The following is a 12,500-nucleotide window of genomic DNA, read 5'->3' as shown; positions in this document are numbered from 1 at the left end:
CTCTTGCATTATTTCCACTGGTAAAGGAGGGTGGAATGTACCATCCATAAGCCATGGGTGAAAGAGTGCTGGCATGAGTGAGGACACTATTTTCAAGCTCAGGATCATATCCCTCCCTCCTGTAACACAGGGTGTGTTACCAAAAATCTTACAATGCACAATTAACAAAAATGTTACTTATTGTTACAGCTATTACACATAATAGTAGACTACCAAGAGAGATGCTATGGAATCTGTGCAAGGAAAATAGTCTGTTACCTTTCTGATATAGCATATCAAATGAGTAATACAGACCTTGGTAAATGGTAAAAAAATGATTATGCAGGAAAAGGGATAATAACATTGCAAGGGGAAGACGAGGAGTCTTGATAAATATACGAATGTTTGTGTAGGCCAGGCCTACAAGCCATATGCCAGGGAGAGTCACCACTCAATTCACAGATTTTGAGACACGTGCAGGCAGCGAGGCACCTGGATTCATCAGATTAATAATGCATTTCCATATTCAGACTAACATTTAAGACCAACATAAAGGAATGTATCTTGTTTGATGTATATTGTTTAGAATTCCAGAATTAAAAAAAAATAAAAAATGCACCATACTTGTACATGGAAAAAGCAACCATTAAAGAATCTCTGTTCTTTGTTCACAAATTTTTTTCTGTTGCACAAAGAACAGATCATCCACTAATTAGGATCAAGCATAAGAAGTATCACAAAATTAAGATAATATATACACTAACAAATTGCAAGGATTCAAAAGTAACAAAAAAGCAAAGTGATTGACTTTGCTGCCATCAAATAAAGAAAGAAGTGCTTGTCTTAACCTATACACATATCCAGAGAAGACAAACAATTTTCACTCAACAAAGAAAACTGATCAATAACCACACCAAGGAAAGATGTATTCTGTCACAAAGATAATCATCAACCATATAAAATCATGCAATACCATACCAATATACTGGTAAATCATGAAATAGATCATAGCTACAAGTTTTCATAGGGTAATTTAAAATAAATATTAAGTACATCTCACACACTTAAGTAATATAATTTAATTCAAATATAAATATTGCCAGCTAGCTGGATTAAGAAAACATGACTGCCATATGACTGAGACAAAGTATACAGTATATGTTTTGGAAACATAATCAGTGTTGCCTTACAAATAATAACTTTTAAAAACTAGTAATACTGTATAAGTTATTTCATCTCTGGCTTAGTTCTGATAATCCAACAAGCAATTAAGATGCCTTATATCATTAAATGAGCATCACTTCCTGGCCTTATACTGACTAGCTTGACTAAGCTTGTACTGTGAGGAATTACTTAAGTACACCATAAGAATAATAAGCATATAAATATTTTACAAATTGACAATAAATCTAGGATAAAATATAAAGCATTATTTTGGGGGAAATCTATTATATTGCCAACTTCTTTTTCTACAGTTTGAAATAAAGGTCTGTACTTACATGCATATAGAAATAAATTATTTTGGAATGCATTCTGGCAGAGGAATAAGTTCACAGGTACAATAAAGGCATCTGTTCATTACAATTTTGGCTGAAAATCTGCCTTCCTCGATGAAAAATAAAAAGCAACTTTCTCCTAAAGCAATCAAGATAATGATTTTCATGTACAAACATATCATTGCACAAAGAAAAATTCATAGCACACATTATGACTAGTTCTTGTTTTACAAAATCAAGAAGAAGAAATTGTTTAAATTGCTAAATTCCTCATAACTTTGGAAACTTCTTTAAAAGACCTGAACACCTTAAAAAATAGAAGCCATCAGACTATTCACAATCATCCTGAGGCTCCTGCTTAATTATAACATTGCACATACTACTAGTATTGACAATCGTATCACTCAGTGGCTCCTGTTTAATCACGACCCCATTTGGAAGAGACACTCCTGGCTCCTGCTTGATCACAACCTTTGGGATACTTACATCATTTTGTTCCTGAGGATCTTCGGGTTCTTTCTTCACTGTGGTTAGCATATCTGACAGAATGGAATTTCCTGCACTGGATGAAGGCATACTTGTTGCTGCTTTTGAAATCACAACAGCCTGTTGAGAACTTGTAGTTGAGGTACTAGCAACAGTCGTTTTAGATGGCATTAGGACCATCTGTTGGGCAACACCTCCAGTTAATAATATAACTGGCTGAGACAGCATTAGTTGGTTTTGCTGAACAGAAGGCTGTGAAAGCAAAACCACCTGCTGGCCCCCCAACTGTGTTTGTGCAGCATCAGGCTGGTGAATAACAAACCTTGGTCCACTACCATTGTTAGATGGAGCTGTCACTATCATCTGCTTGTTGAGACCTAAGGAGTGTGGTACAACAAACTGAGCTCCTCCACTAACTTGGCCATTCTGGGGAGAAAGCACCATTATTTGCTTCCCTGCAAGGTTTGCATTGGGTGCTGCTGTACTGTTGGCTGGGCAGAAAATCCTGATGTTCTTAACTTTTGCTACACCATCCCCTTTACTGTTGTTTACAGCATCTTCAGTTGCTTTTTTATTATTACTAGTTGAACCACTGGTTGGTATTTTGACAGCTGCTGCCTTTCCTTTTAACAACTTTTCCTGAAGTTCAATAAATTCTTTGTAAGTCAGAGTTTTGGTCTTTCCCCCACTCTTGGTTTGCTCCACAGTTTTGTTTGATTTTTTACTCATCTCTTTTGCAATTATCTTTGCAGAGGAGACAATTCTAATTCCAGAATTTGTTGTTTTTGTTGCTTGGGAGCTGCTTGCCTGTGTGGTTGTTGCATTAGAAGTGTTGCTGGAAGATGCTGTCACAGCAGATGAGACTGGTTTATAAATGGTTCGAGGCTGTGGTGCTTTTGTTCCAAGAATACCTGAGTTGCTATCCCTTACAACAGTTTTCTCTGGAGCAGAAGCATCTACTTGCTTTAAATCTGCATGATGGAGGTCAATGTGACCTGTAATACTTGCCTGGGTTGCACAATAAACACCACAAATTGAACATTTGAAAGATTTAATTCCTTGATGACTTCGCATATGGCGTTTCACTTCATCATTCCTAGGGAATCCTTTCCCACAAATAGTACATCTGTAGGGTCTCTCACCAGTATGAAGCCTAATGTGGATCTTGTGCTTATGCCAGTGTCTGAAGCATTTCCCACAGTACTGACACTCATACGGCTTTTCTCCAGTGTGATTTCTACGATGAACCAAGAGACTCTTGGAATGCGTGAAACGTCGCCCACAAACTTCACACTGATAGGGAGTTTCTTTTGTGTGTGATCTCATATGGCTAGTCAAACCAGATTTGTCATAACATTTCTTTCCACACACTCCACACATATATGGCCGTTCACCATTATGAATTCTCATGTGAATTGTGAAGCTTGTTTTATGAGTGTATGTATTGGCACAAAGTTTACATTTATAAGGCCTTTCCCCTGTGTGGACTCTCATATGTAAAGTAACATAATGTTTCTGAGTGAATCTTTTCTTGCATATCTTGCACTGGAATGGCCTGGGTATCTTATGAGAATTAGCTCTGTGATTCAAGAAATCCTCCCTCTGATAAAATCTTTTTCCACAAATGCCACACTCATTGCGAATACTGACAGCATCTGTAACTTTTTCCACAGTCAAATCTGGATTACACGTTAATGGTTCCAACTCTTCTGTCTCACTAGTAGCATCATCCTCTTGAGAGCCTATCTCTAGTTCTGGTTCTTCCATTTCATTGTCACTATTCTTATTTATGTCAAGTGGATCTTCATCGTTGAAGTCCATTCTCTCCTCAGGTTCCTCTTTAATTGAAACAGAATGAACATCTTGTATATGAAAACTCGACGCCCCTTCCTTCAACATTCGCTGAGTCTCACTCTCAAGTTCTGTCTCTTCTTCATCCTCACGCTGCTCCAACTTAATCTTAAATGGCACTTTAACATCATCTTCCATGCATGGATGAGCATCATAATCCTTTTCACATCCAAAGGCTCCCCCACAAAGCGTACATTCTATTGTGAATTCTCCCATTTTCAATCTTATTTTGAGTATATAAGATTTGGTAAACTCACTGACTATCCGAAAAGATTATATATACACAGATAATTAATTTCCCAAATGCATGCAGTTTTCACTACTATTTAATTATTAATGGACTAGGCACGACTAGACAAGTACATTTATGGCACACAAAGTGTTACATTCTTGCTTAGTTAATCACCAAAGGCTCCATCTTCTGAGAGGGTAGTGTGTTACATGTGAAGAAAACAGTACATAGTTACTTGGTTAAGGTTAGTTCAAGCTTTGTACACTCCAAGTTATTAGCACACAATTTTGCTCCACCATCCTTAGTTCGTTAGTCTCGCATTCCTTCACCAAGTCTGCAAGAAGAAGAACAGCCTTAAATGTGAGAATATTTATATCATGGCATGCATATCCATATAACTAGCTTCTTATACTGCTTCGAAACACTATTTCCGTATATTATTATCTTAATAAGATTTTTCTTTTCCATATCTCACACTGAATCCTAGATTACTATGTTGCAACACTGATCATACAATACAAAATACATATAATGGTATTGCATTTCCGAAGCCTACTAAAACAACCTTTGAAACCATACCAATGTTCACCAAATCATTCGATCATAGAGTAGATTTCTATTAAGAATATAAAAGATTACCAAGGAGTTCCTTAATTTTACTACTAAAGAAAATGTAAACACTGATACATATTATAGGACAGAATCAAAATGTGTGTGTGTGTGTGTGTGTGTGTGTGTGTGTGTGTGTGTGTGTGTGTGTGTGTGTGTGTGTGTGTGTGTGTGTGTGTGTGTGTGTGTATGTGTGTGTGTATGTGTGTGTGTATGTGTGTGTGTATGTGTGTGTGTGTGTGTGTGTGTGTGTGTGTGTGTGTGTGTGTGTGTGTGTGTGTGTGTGTGTGTGTGTGTGTGTGTGTGTGTGTGTGTGTTAGGAAAACATATATACATATATATCAATATATATACATATATATACATATATATACATATATATACATATATATACACATATATATACATCTATATATATACATATACATATATATATACATATATACATACATACATATACATCTATATATATACATATACATATATATATATATATATATACATATATACATACATACATATATATATATATATATATATATATATATAGAGAGAGAGAGAGAGAGAGAGAGAGAGAGAGAGAGAGAGAGAGAGAGAGAGAGAGAGAGAGAGAGAGAGAGTTTTACCATTCATGTATGTATGTATGTATGTATGTATGTATGTATGTATGTATGTATGTATGTATGTATGTATGTGTGTATGTGTATGTGTATGTGTATGTGTATGTGTATGTGTATGTGTATGTATATGTATATGTATATGTATATGTATATGTATATGTATATGTATATGTATATATACATATACATACATGAATGGTGAAACACTCTACCATGTTGATACTATGATAGAAAAACCTACAATGCAAAACTAGATTTATTGAAAGTGAGACTACATTTTCAAAATCCAGGTGGATTTCGAAACTGCAGTCTCATTTTCAAAAAAGAGAGAAGGCATAATTCTTGACAACTTTACATCATTGTATTGAATTTGTAAACCAAACTCAATACAGTACTAGCTTCCCTCAAATCAATGAACATTAAATGATGTTGAATGTTAGTATCATTCTGTTATTCAAATGTGACTATTCCTGTCTACTCCATAAACTACGTGCACACAAATTAGTACCATAAATAAAGAAAAGTTAAACCTCACAACTCCTACAAAACTTGGGAAGAAAAAAACTTTCTGAAATAGCATAAGGATGAAAAGGTAATATAATTCGCATATTTCATTGTATTGCAATGAACCTTCACCATAATTGATACACAAATTGTTCATTGGTATAATACTATTATTGTTTCACGGTACTACCACAGCATACAATACTTGCTGGTCTTGGAGGAGGCATATATAGGTGTAAAATATCAATAATTCAAAGGAATATAGTAGCACAAACAATTCTCTAGCAAGATCCACACTACTTGTAAGCATGTAGCGCAGGCAGGCAGGATCAGGTGAGTCCTGGTTGATTTGTGCCTTCAATGAATAAACTTTATATAAGTAAATTGAATAAATCTTGAACTGAAAAGATTATGCAAAGAAAGTTACTGTTACTCTTTTTTGCCTTTGTCACCTTGGGTCTTGCCCCCTCCATACCAATGTGGATGCCAAAGTCAGCAGTGGTAGACAAAGCAATGATGCAGTGGTGTTGCCAGTGACCACTCGATTCATCTAATAGTCCTAGACCTAGGGTTCCCAACCTGGTGTACATGTAGCCCTAGAGATCCATTTGCACCTTTCAGGGGGTACATTAGGTCTGAGAGAATAACCACTATTATATAATACATGATATTGTAATCTGCATTCAGACTGTACAATTTATTTCCTCTCATTTCAGCAAGCAAAGCTTTTACTTAAAAGTTATATCAAAAGTAGGGTGAATACCATTTTTTTCAACTATTATGAAACTTCCCATGGCCGTAATCTGCCCCTATACCGGGCCTGAAAAGATCAGGTATGGGATGTGTACACCAACTAAGACAGTGGCATACAGCACCATGCACTGGCCTGAGTTACTCAGTCTCACTGATACTTGCAGCTTGTGGAAGAGTAATAATATTAATTGTCACCAGCTCTGTAGCCATAGCTTTGTTGCAAGAGCTTCATAAAAAGTTTACTACACATATAAAAAGATCAGTGACATTGCAGTCACATGAGAATTAGTGACCATAAAATAATATCAAAATATCAATTCCACTATTTTCTTTCCTTAACTTTCAGGGGTCCACAGGAATCTATATAAATGCCTAATGTGTACAGAGGAACAAAAAGGTTAGAAACCGCTGTCCTAAACCATCAAAGTTAAAAGACCAATGAATGCTATCATACCCCCTATTAAAACAATAATAGGAAAAATAATGGTGATAATTGCTAATTACAACAATAATCTAATAATACAAACTATAAAAATGTTTAGTCCAAATAACAAATATAAAAAAATACTAATAACAATATCAAAACAAGCTATTATGTTAATACCAATACCATTACCATCTAATAAAATAATAAAAGAACAGTAATAGTAATACTGTTAGTAGTAGTAGTATAAAAAATAATAATAATAACAATAAAAACAACAATAATAACAAAAACCATAACAATAAAAAATAATAATTATTATTATTTCGAGTGATGATAGTGATAATAATAATAATGATGTTAGTAATGATAACATCAATAATAATAATATCAGTCATGATGATGATGAAGCTAATAACAATAAGTCATAATAATAACAATAACAATAATAACAACAATAATAATAATAATAATAATAATAATAATAATACAATGATGATGATAATAACTAATAATAATAATAATAATAATAATAATAATATAATGATGATAACAATAACAGAAAATTATTTCATATAACAATTATAATTATAATTAAATTATAACAACAATACTATTAATCCACTACAGCTGCAAAAATGCTTTTTTCTCTAGTTTTAGAAATCTCTACATCATTTTAACCTTCCTTTTTAGGTACTATTGCTGCTCAATCATCCTAAGCCCCTCATAGCAAGCCTTGACTCACACAGCATCTCCATGACTTGTCCCTCAACTGCTCAAGCCAAAGCGTCTACAATGACCACCCTAAACTTTCAGTACGTAACCTGTACTTTGGCTTTTCACCATCTGGTATGTATCTATATTATCAACACAACAGGCACTTTATAGAAAATCATGCCTTCTTGTCCTTTGGCCACTCACTCACGCCCACCATATTCCAGCAGTACTTAGCCTTTATTCAGACTTATGTATTTAATGGTTTATAGATACTTGATATTAGTAACAGACACAAATCATATCTTTTTGTCAGCCCATTTCCACCCCTAGCCTACATTACAGAATTAACTGTCATAGCCCAAACGGGTGTCCCATAATCTTCCTATCTTTTGGGAGATACTATGGGCTAACAGTCAATGCATCTAGATCAGACATACGTCATCAGGTGTGTATGATAATACTCTTCAAACTATGAAAAAAATTTGTCTGCACAAATTAATTTTTAGATTTCTAATTTTGAAAACAATTTTGAAATACTGTATTAAAGTATATAATCTATCTAACTTTTCCAGCAATGGTATGTTAGGCTTAACCCAATGCCGACGGGCATGACGTGTACATACATGCTATGCCCACTGTGAGTACTTGTTTGATTGTTTTTACACATAGATGGCTACACTTGTACTAAGTCACCAATGAGCCAGTTACGAGTACTGCGTGTCTCACCCATTCACCCTTTTCTTTGATTTATGAAAATATTTTACGTTATCTTATTTTACTGTTACTAATGTTTTTAACATTATAGTTATTATAATGTTTATAATAAAAATAAAACCATCGATATTCATAGCACTTGTAAAAAATATATTTTTCCTGTAAATTCAAATCACGTAATGTCACAAGTTCTACTAATTGACTCCTTTGTAGCTAAGCACTAGCAGAGCCATCTATGTGCAGACACATTACACAAGAATATAGAAAATGAGCTCAGCATTTTCCCCATTTTTTATTCATTTTCCCCGGTGGCACTGGGTTAACCTTTCTTGTTTTAGTTAGGAGGATTTATTCCATTACTCTTTCAAAGTGTAAGTTATCCTAATTAGTAAAAGGTGTAACATTAATCATATGTGCAGAGGCAATTAACAATAGTCTAAGAACATGTTTACTTATAAAAAGCTAATGCACTTATCACCTAGACCATAAAGATAGTTGTAAAATATATGCCACACCATATTTTGCATAAGGTTGCATATGGAGGGAAAAATCAGAAGCACAGGAAACAAAATCACCCCACTCTCTGCTCTTGGCTCTGCATAAACAAGCTGTAAGCCTGTGTTTGAAGGGCTATTTTTCCTCACTTAATACAGTCTCGGTCAAACAAGCAAAGACCTGTTTATCCTATCATGAAATATAACTTTCATTTCATACTAGCTATAATCTGCAAAGAAAGAACTACCAATTCAAGTCAAACCAAACAGTGGTACAATGTGTGGTAATCACTACTGCCTCCCTCACTATTGGCATTATAACAAAGGCTAACCAAATTCCACCAACTATATTTTGGCAAGACTAAGATCAGACTATAGCTTTTATATCAAGGCTTTCTTTCTCAATCATACGGAATGTTTTCTATTCAAATCCACTTGAACATCAAAAGCATACACATAGAAGTCCAATAATTGGAGACACAGAATCGAGCATTCACAAACCACTGGGAAGCCACTGGCAGATATATGGTCATTTTCTGAATATTCACCCTACTCCTTTATTTCACCATAAACTGCCATGGAATGCATTGACAAGATTAAACTGAATTAGCTGAGCAGCAGGTCATGTACTGTCAACTATATTTTTGTTTTTTCAATTTGTTCACACATAGATGGCTCCGGAGCTGCATAGTCATCAAAAACTTAAATTATTATACCTAGATGATATTACTTTTATAACTTATTCTTTATTTTTTCTGAAAGGTTTCTATTATCATTACTATTACTATTATTAACGGCATTATAATGATGCTAATAAAAAGGATAATATTAATGGATATTATAATTATAAATGTAAATGACTTTTCAAAATAATTCAAGGAATGGAGCAAACAGGTAAAATAAGGTAGGCCTATTAATTGACTTCTTTGTAACTAGGCACATGTAAAGCCCTTCATATGCAAACAAAACTAAATCAATAAAACTAAATCAAAATGAAGAGTGTATGTACCTGGAAAGTCTAAATTACTATTATATAAATGATTTTACTTTTCATAATTTTCTGCAATATTAACATGATACTTACACAGTAACATAATCAAATGAAATATACATGACATATTTTTTATAATTATAAAAGTTAGGGCATTGTTATGTTATTTTGCTATCATCAGCCAATAAGTTAAAAAAACATAATAAAAGTTACTCTCAGTACATTCTAATAACATATTCAACATCAACTGCCCTAGAGCAATTAGCAATTCCTGCTGTCTGTAAATGATATCTATACTTGCATAAATATAAAAATATGTCAATACACAGCTATATCACAACATAAAAGGTCTTATTTAGTCACTGAACAAGATATATTTTCTGACACTACTACACTCACTATACAGTATACAAGGAAAATATCAGAGGGGCATCAAGAATAACAAATAATCACCCTAATTTGACAACTTATCCATAACACAGTAGTCTTAACATTTCACCTATGAGAAAAAGCCTAATAAAGGACTCGTTTCATGAACTAATCTACACGCTTGATTTTCACGTCCATGGTAGTCCTCTAAGCAAGCTCCCCGTATGAACTCTAATGACAGCGACCCCTCTAAAGCAAAGCAATAACCAAGAGATATTTACTGCTGAGTAGAAGAGGTGGTGTCAGTGTGTGAGAGCGGCATGCGGGGCCTCACACCTCACTTAGGAGTTGGGACTCGCACGCCGTCCGAAGCCCTGGCTCTTGGCTCGCGGTTCCTCAGTGCAGGTTTTGCTATAGTCACATCAAACTATAGGTGATTTTGAAAGTCTTTGATGTTTTTTTTTCCAATGATTCTCTTTATGCTTTGAGTGCGTGACTTAACCGACACATTACCGTTACGTAATGACGGATCTCGATGTCTTGGCAACAACGTCGCGACCAGACATCGGGACGCAGTGGCTCCCGGGATCAATACGGCGGACGATGCCAGACGACGCACCTCAACCCCGACCCGATTTCTACACTCCCCTACCTCGTTCCTTCGCTAAATTCACTCGCTTCATAGACGAACACATCAGGATAATACAGGTTGGTAAAGCACTCACCTCTGCTTCGTCAGTCTGCCAGTATGAAAGGCAATTTTGCAGCAGGCAACCGAAGGCTCTTCGACTGCCGTGGCTGTCAGCTGGTGCCCGCTGTCCTGAGCCGACTGAGCAGCTGACAGCGCATGCTCTCGGCTCTTTCTATAGTGTGAGTCATCTCAATATATCACGCATTATTTTACAGGAAGATTTAATACATATTCGGTTGTTTTTAATAACCTAAAGTGTAATTTTGCTTGTAGTTTTAAATGAATTGTAAAGACTCTCATTTTACCAAATCCGTCGCCATGGCAACGTAATCGATCGATAAGCAAGCGGTGCACAACTGTCGACGGCACCTGCGATCCCCGAGGCCGAGGCCCAAACTCGGGTACCCGCTGATCCCATACAATTTGAATTTTTGTCTATGAAAAACCGTTACGGGTTCAATATGCTATGCACTATTGCGATGCCACACGTTCAGCCTTTACATTCCAGTATAAAATGTGAAGCCATTGTAATTAGCGACGACTCGAGTTTTTTGTTCAGTCACGTAGTTCCGGAGATAAAATTAATTTACTTAAAATGTATCTCCCTTGAACTTTTAGATTACGAGTGTAATTTTCACGGTACTTTTTTCATGGAATCTTGAAGTTCAGTGCTGTGCATTCTGCACGAATGCATATTACAGAATTTCATGAAATGGGCGTATGCATGTCAGTACGTATATTAGTATAGATTAGCATCTCCATTTTAAATTGAAATAAGTCCATTACCTGAATATTTGGGGTAAGAGCGATAAGATTAGAAATTGTATCTCCAGTCTATTTGCTCACACATGTTACATAGCATGCAGAGGACTGTACTCACAAGTTAACATATAAAACAAAGCATGAAAATAAGGATATTACCATATAAGGAAGTTATATCGTACTAATCGCAAAGCGTGGAATCATTCCTAGAAATTGATCGGTTTCTTTCGTGTGTTTTCATTTAGCTCTCATCTGTACAGCGTATGCACGTATATACGCAGTCAGTAAGAGCTGTCTTTTTCTTGCGTCCAGTTGCCTAATATGTACACTTACATCTAAATCTATTCATTATTACTGTCTCTTTGTGTGTATCAATCAATTCTTAGTTGCCTTGTTCATGTAGAATATGTATATATATATATATATATATATATATATATATATATATATATATATATATATATATATATATACATATATATACATATATATATATATTATATAAAGGTTATATATATATATATACATATATATACATATATATATATTATATAAAGGTTATATATATACATATATATATATATATATATATTATATAAAGGTTATATATATATATATATATATATATATATAAGTATATATATAAAAGTATATATATATGTATATATATAAGTATATATATACATATATATATGTATATATATAAGTATATATATACTTATATATATATACTTATCTTTATATATATATATACTTTCATATATATGCTTTTATATATATATATACTTTCATATATATTCTTTTATAT

General features: G+C 34.3%; 3 protein-coding genes across 7 annotated transcripts in view; 1 reads left to right on the top strand and 2 right to left on the bottom strand.

The window, feature by feature from the left end:
• Nucleotides 1–10,644, bottom strand: part of LOC125031043 (zinc finger protein 484-like) — an 11,484-nt gene extending 840 nt beyond the window's left edge. Inside the window, exons 1-2 of the mRNA XM_047621463.1 lie at nucleotides 10,521–10,644; nucleotides 1–4,378 (exon numbers count right to left, since the gene is read on the bottom strand). The exon at nucleotides 1–4,378 is cut by the window's left edge and continues 840 nt beyond it. Coding sequence (XP_047477419.1) covers nucleotides 1,806–4,028 — 2,223 coding nt within the window. The 5' untranslated portion in view covers nucleotides 4,029–4,378; nucleotides 10,521–10,644 and the 3' untranslated portion in view covers nucleotides 1–1,805. The remainder of the gene's footprint in view (nucleotides 4,379–10,520) is intronic.
• The window catches only part of LOC125031045 (nuclear receptor 2C2-associated protein-like), a 17,989-nt gene extending 6,402 nt beyond the window's left edge, over nucleotides 1–11,587 (bottom strand). Inside the window, exon 1 of the mRNA XM_047621470.1 lies at nucleotides 10,965–11,587. The gene's annotated coding sequence lies outside the window, so the exon portion shown is untranslated. The remainder of the gene's footprint in view (nucleotides 1–10,964) is intronic.
• The window catches only part of LOC125031044, a 19,833-nt gene that overhangs the window by 1,985 nt on the left and 5,348 nt on the right, over nucleotides 1–12,500 (top strand). For 2 of the 5 annotated variants that reach the window (XM_047621468.1, XM_047621465.1), the window contains exon 2: nucleotides 7,648–8,308. In XM_047621468.1, the coding sequence (XP_047477424.1) occupies nucleotides 8,300–8,308 (9 nt within the window). In that variant the 5' untranslated portion in view covers nucleotides 7,648–8,299. Of the gene's footprint in view, nucleotides 1–5,538; nucleotides 6,928–7,647; nucleotides 8,309–10,605; nucleotides 10,948–12,500 lie in introns of those variants that run through there. The other 3 variants (XM_047621469.1, XM_047621467.1, XM_047621464.1) reach the window with 3 other exon arrangements.

The sequence above is a fragment of the Penaeus chinensis genome, chromosome 12 (assembly GCF_019202785.1).
Source record: "Penaeus chinensis breed Huanghai No. 1 chromosome 12, ASM1920278v2, whole genome shotgun sequence".
In the NCBI taxonomy this organism is placed as follows: domain Eukaryota; kingdom Metazoa; phylum Arthropoda; class Malacostraca; order Decapoda; family Penaeidae; genus Penaeus; species Penaeus chinensis.
The sequence above is the reverse complement of the archived record's forward strand: the minus strand, read 5'-3'. Positions and strand labels throughout refer to the sequence as shown.